Source organism: Salvelinus fontinalis, chromosome 6 (genome assembly GCF_029448725.1).
Source record: "Salvelinus fontinalis isolate EN_2023a chromosome 6, ASM2944872v1, whole genome shotgun sequence".
Lineage (NCBI taxonomy): Eukaryota > Metazoa > Chordata > Actinopteri > Salmoniformes > Salmonidae > Salvelinus > Salvelinus fontinalis.
The window spans coordinates 44966932-44972946 of NC_074670.1; the positions used below are offsets into that span (position 1 = coordinate 44966932).

The window sequence follows — 6015 nt, forward strand, 5'->3', positions numbered from 1 at the left end:
ACCCATTTAGATCTACACCTTCACTATACCCCAACCTTAACCCTACCCTAAACTTGCCTGCAGTATGTCCTTGAGTAACATCCACTGTCCAAATGTTGAAATGACATCTGTCGATGCAGCGTCTTTGCTCCTAAACATTGGAGTAAACAATTTTGTGGTGTCAACCGTGTTTCACGAGGAACCAAAACCACTGAAAAGGAAACAGGCCCGGAACGCGACCCTGCTGCAACCAACACAACTGATGATGTGTGCAGATTAAGTACACTGTGTCACCTGATTTATGTGTGTGTGTGTGTGTGTGTGTGTGGCGTGTGGTGTGTGTGCGTGTGTGTGTGACAGTGCAGTAGGGGTTTAATTGTGAGACAACAGTGCAGTCATGTGTTGTGCATTTCAATTGTTGAGCAGAGCCTGTTGAAGGTGCAGACACGCTCATGGACTTGTACATCTCCTGTTGCTGGCTAGTGCTCTACCTTTTCTTTGGTGAGATCATCATCTTAGTAGTCTGATAAACAGTCCAATAAAACCACACACAAAAAAGCACGTTTTTGGTAAGACTCCTTTGATATCATCTCTTTCTCCATTGTAGGCGGTGGTTCTACAGTAACCATCCAAGGCTATGTCGGTGACGTTGTGACCCTAACATGTAAGTATGACGCCCGGCATTATGGTACGCTCTCTGTCTGCTGGGGTCGTGGTCACATCCCCAAAAGCGGCTGTGACAATGAGATCCTCAGGACGGAGGGAGTCAAAGTGACCCACAGGGCTTCGGTCCGGTACAATCTCCAGGGTGATCTGAGGGCAGGGGATGTCTCTCTGACCATCACCCAAGCACAGGTGAAGGATTCTGGGATATACGGCTGCCGTGTGGATATACCTGGATGGTTCAATGACCAGAAACACCATCTGGCACTCGTCATCAAGCCCGGTGAGCGAACAATTGTGCATTTAAGCCATTTAGTCATTTAGACAGTCATTTCATTAGATCAAATTAAGATTAGTTAAAAGGTTTACTGAAAACTTTCTGTAGAGCAGGGAAGGCTATCTATGCAATGTCAACAAGACTATCTTGACCATCATCTATACTTATCTAGTGGGGGGGGTAAGCTGAGCTACCCTTGTTTCTTGGAAACCATACACAAAATGTATCAAATATTTAGGAAGAGGTCATCATTTCATGGAGTATGTGATTGAAGAAACCACATGGAAAAATATAGGTCCAAAAAAACACATCTTCACCAAATTAATTTCTTGTGTTAGAGGTTTCATGATATCTTTGTTAATTTTTCTATATATATTTCCCTTGACGGAGTGATGCGGAATGTAAAAAAAAAATGCTCAACGTACTTCTTCTCTACTTCTTCTCTACGTCAAATTCAATCAGTCCATTTGAATCTATTTCAGCTCCTGAAACAACCCCTGAACCGTGGGCCCCTGGAGAGAGCACAACAGTTGGCTACCCAAAAGGTACTACGTTTACAATCGCTATTAGTTTGTGTTAAATGCAGAGGTGGAAAAAGTACCCAATTTTCATACTTGAATAGAAGTCAAGATACCTTAATTCATTAGTTGGTTATTTGCTATTCATTAGAAAAGTTTGAAGCCTAAAAAACAAGTTTAAAACTTCTTCAGGGTTGGTGGGTCCCCTGCGGGACGGTTGAGCTAACGTAGGCTAATGCGATTAGCATGAGGTTGTCAATAACAAGACATTTCCCAGGACATAGACATATTTGATATGGGCTGAAAGCTTAAATTATTGTTAATCTAACTGCACTGTCCAATTTACAGTAGCTATTACAGTGAAAGAATGCCATGCTATTGCTTGAGGAGAGTGCACAATTTGGGCAGTCTTGATACAACATTTTGAACAGAAATGCAATGGTTAATTAGATCAAATTGAGATGAGTTAAAAGGTTTACTGAAAACTTTCTGTAGAGCAGGGAAGGCTATCTATGCAATGTCAATAAGACTATCTTGACCATCATCTATACTTATCTATAGGGGAGAGTGGGGGGTAAGCTGAGCTACCCTTGTTTCTTGGAAACCATACACAAAATGTATCATGTGACCAAATATTTAGGAAGAGGTCATCATTTCATGGAGTATGTGATTGAAGAAACCACATGGAAAAATATAGGTCCAAAAAAACACGTCTTCACCTAATGAATTTCTTGTGTTAGAGGTTTCATGATATCTTTGTTCATTTTTCTATATATATTTCCCTTGACGGAGTGATGCTGAATGTAAAAAAACATGCTCAACGTACTTCTTCTCTACTTCTTCTCTACGTCAAATTCAATCAGTCCATTTGAATCTATTTCAGCTCCTGAAACAACCCCTGAACCGTGGGCCCCTAGAGAGAGCACAACAGTTGGCTACCCAAAAGGTGCTACGTTTACAATCGCTATTAGTTTGTGTTAAATGCAGAGGTGGATAAAGTACCCAATTTTCATACTTGAGTGAAAGTAAAGATACCTTAAAACTTCTTCAGGGTTGGTGGGTCCCCTGCGGGACGGTTGAGCTAACGTAGGCTAATGCGATTAGCATGAGGTTGTAAATAGCAAGAACATTTCCCAGGACATAGACATATCTGACATTGGCAGAAAGCTTAAATTCTTGTTAATCCAATTTACAGTAGCTATTACAGTGAAAGAATACAATGCTATTGTTTGAGGAGAGTGCACAATTTGGGCAGTATTGATACAACAGTTTGAACAGAAATGCAATGGTTTATTGGATCAGACTAAAACTTTGCGCATACACTGCTTCCATCTGGTGGCCAATATCTAAATTGCACCTGGGCTGGAATAATATCTTGCATTTCAAAGATGATGGTGCAAAAAAATACAAAAAAACGGTTGTTTTTTCTTTGTATTATCTTTTACCAGATCTAATGTGTTATATTCTCCTACATTCCTTTCACATTTCCACAAACTTCAAAGTGTTTCCTTTAAATGGTACCAAGTAAATGCATATTCTTGCTTCAGGGCCTGAGCTACAGGCAGTTAGATTTGGGTGTGTCATTATATGCGAAAATTGAAAAAAACATTGGTGGTGCATATATTTTTTTTTACGGATAGCCAGCGGCATGCTCCAACACAGACTTAAGCAGTACTTTCAAGTATTTTTACTTAAGTACTTTACACCACTGGTTGAATGCAATGTTGATCTCTGTTAAAATCGTTACGCAAATAAAACTTTTTTTTTTACATTGAACCTTTATTTAACTTGGCAAGTCAGTTAAGTACAAATTCTTATTTACAATGACGGCCTACACCGGCCAAACCCGGACAACTCTAGGCCAATTGTGCGCCGCCCTATGGGACTCCCAATCAAGGCTGGTTGTGCTACAGCCTGGATGCCATGATGATGCCATGTTGATGCAAATGGATTATGTTGATACATTACCTTAAGTTGAAGTAACTAGGAAACAATGTCCAATGCCCAACCAGTTTAGGTGTGGCGGGATTATTTAACGACTGTATCAGGAACACTTCCAATAACTGCTGTCTCGTCTACTTGTCAGAGCAAACCACAACAATCCAGACAACAATGGGTTCATCAGGTAAAATCAAATCGCCTACTCTATTATATTACATCCTGTATCACTTTACAAGGCACCATCTAGAAAGATCTAATAAAGGGAATTAATCCTGTTTTTAATGGCCCTTTTTAAAGATCTCTCTAATAACTCGGATAACTATGTTGTCTCCAGTACCTCCAGACCCTCCCACAGTGGCAATCCGAGAAATATCAGCCAGGTCCATCTCTGTATTGTGGAGCACTGGCTCTGATGGAAACACCCCCATCACAGCTTTCCACCTGGAATGCAAGAGCCAATCGGGTAAAATAACAGAAACAACAAGACTTGCACTTCCTAATAGCTTGAATGAATGGGTGCTACCAATAGTACAATTTGAATGTTTACTCACTCTGTATTACTTCTTCGTAATTTTTGCTGAAACAGACTCCTGGGTAGATGGAGTACGAGGCAGCAATATTCTGCCTTGGGAGAGAGAGACCGCTATCAATGACCTCCGACCCTTTTACACCTACAACATTCGCATGTTCACCAAGAACAACATGGGCTTGAGTAAACCCAGCAATGAGCTCACCGTCACCACTAAGGAAGCAGGTATATCCCCTGATCAAACAACCTGAGGCTAAATCTCAAACGCGATTGACCGACAGTAATTATATCAATCCGCCTCTCACTATCTCTGTCACCTCTATGTCACTTCGAGCTGAGTAAATGTCATAATTTGTAAAGTATCTGAAAAATATGTCCTCCCTCTAGCCCCTGATGGTCCCCCACAGGATGTGAAGCTTGAAGCCCTTTCTTCCCACAACATCAGAGTCACATGGACGGTACCTTGCTCTTTTTACCAATTTTTTCCAGCTCAACATTTACATGCCACAATTTATTGATATTTTTTGTGATTCAATTGTCTTGTCCTCTTCCCCGTGCAGGCCCCTGAGTTGTCCCTCCAGAACGGGGTGATCCTGGGCTACCAGCTCCGCTACAGTGAGTACAGTTCCCGGGAACGGCTTCCTGTCAGGGTGGTGCATCTGATGGACCGATCAGAGAGCTTCACCATGAACAACCTGCAGGAGGCGACAAAGTACAGTGTGACGCTGCACACCATCAACAGTGCAGGCATGGGGCCGTCTTCACAGGAGCTCGTCTGCTCCACTCTGACTAATGGTGAGGAGAGGTTTTCAATGGTTAGCTTTTGTGACGTGAAGTGGAATTATGACTTGCCCCACAGTTGTTAGAGTAAGGAACAACTCAAGCAACAACAAAACTTCAGACAGGTGATAACCCGACTCCAACAATTTATTGGGAGAGATTTTAACTATGAGAAAATGAAACTGCAGTTGAATATAGGCTACTTTCCACTAGGTGCTATTGATCATGTTTACCTGTAATGTCTTTCAAGAACATTCAACCTCAACCATTGCGACAACAACATCTTCAGCTGAGACATGGCTGCTTATCACTGACAGTCCCACTCAAGGTAGGCTATTGTGTTACTTTTCACGGTGCATAATTATACAACCCAAAGCACAACTCTTCAATTCCTCAAAATAGTAAGCACATATTCACTTCCCCTAACAACAGACTGACCAGCTTCTCATCTCGTTGTCCTGTTTCCTGTACCATATAGGTCAGAGAGTAGACGACTTCTCAACTACTAGTCCACTAAGTAACTCTACTACTGACCCAGCATTGAGTAAAAAAGTGTGTTCACATTTCTGTATTGTGTATTTGGATACTTAAAATGTGCATTGTTGACAGTATTATTAGTACCAAACTAGTAACTTGTGCTTTTATTACAGCTGGGTACCGAGGAACAGAGCGGTCATCTTGTTGCCATCCTAGTGCCAGTGCTGGTGCTGGGGCTGCTTGTTGTCATGGCGATCATATGGCAATTTAGGCGTGAGTAAGCCTACAGAATTATAGATTATCATATGGATCCCTTTTCAGATATTTTCGATTCTCTCCTAATCTATCCCCCCTCTCTTTTAGGTACCACATTGAAAAAAGGCAACTGGAAAATGTAAGCGGTACCTAAAGTAATAAATATCAATATCCCACTTTGTCATTTGATCTACGTATAGTTCTACACATCCCTCCCCGGTACTACATTTTCTCATCTCTCCCTCATTCAGATTATGGAAGAACAATGACTTTATGTCCTTCGGGGACTCCGAGCCAGCACTGTAGAGACCTCTGGGATGTTCGAATTCCAATCAAGATTATGCAGTGGTCACCGTGGGGTTAACATAAAGAGTAAGATGATATATATGATTTCAACTATGCCGTAGTGATAGGAAGTGTTACTAATCGACAGGGGCCTCCCACTGAATTGATATTGAAAGTGTTATTATCTACAATGAGATCAACTGCAATGTACACGATGTGACGTTTGTGCGCACGTGTTAATAAATGCTTGCTTATAGCTCGCCTGACTCTTTTTTTTATGGGCTCACGCACGGATACAGTCACTATAAACA

At 41.5% G+C, this 6015-nt stretch overlaps 1 protein-coding gene across 1 annotated transcript; it reads left to right on the plus strand.

Annotated features, from left to right (window-relative positions):
* Positions 1–324: 324 nt before the first annotated feature.
* Positions 325–5960, plus strand: LOC129857885 (T-cell immunoglobulin and mucin domain-containing protein 4-like). Its single transcript, XM_055926560.1, has 14 exons — positions 325–480; positions 587–925; positions 1402–1464; positions 2321–2383; positions 3524–3562; positions 3713–3841; positions 3965–4132; positions 4295–4365; positions 4468–4702; positions 4938–5015; positions 5166–5239; positions 5338–5437; positions 5528–5558; positions 5671–5960. The coding sequence occupies exons 1-14, from the start codon at positions 432–434 to the stop codon at positions 5723–5725; spliced, it is 1494 nt and encodes a 497-aa protein (XP_055782535.1). The 5' UTR covers positions 325–431; the 3' UTR covers positions 5726–5960.
* Positions 5961–6015: the final 55 nt, after the last annotated feature.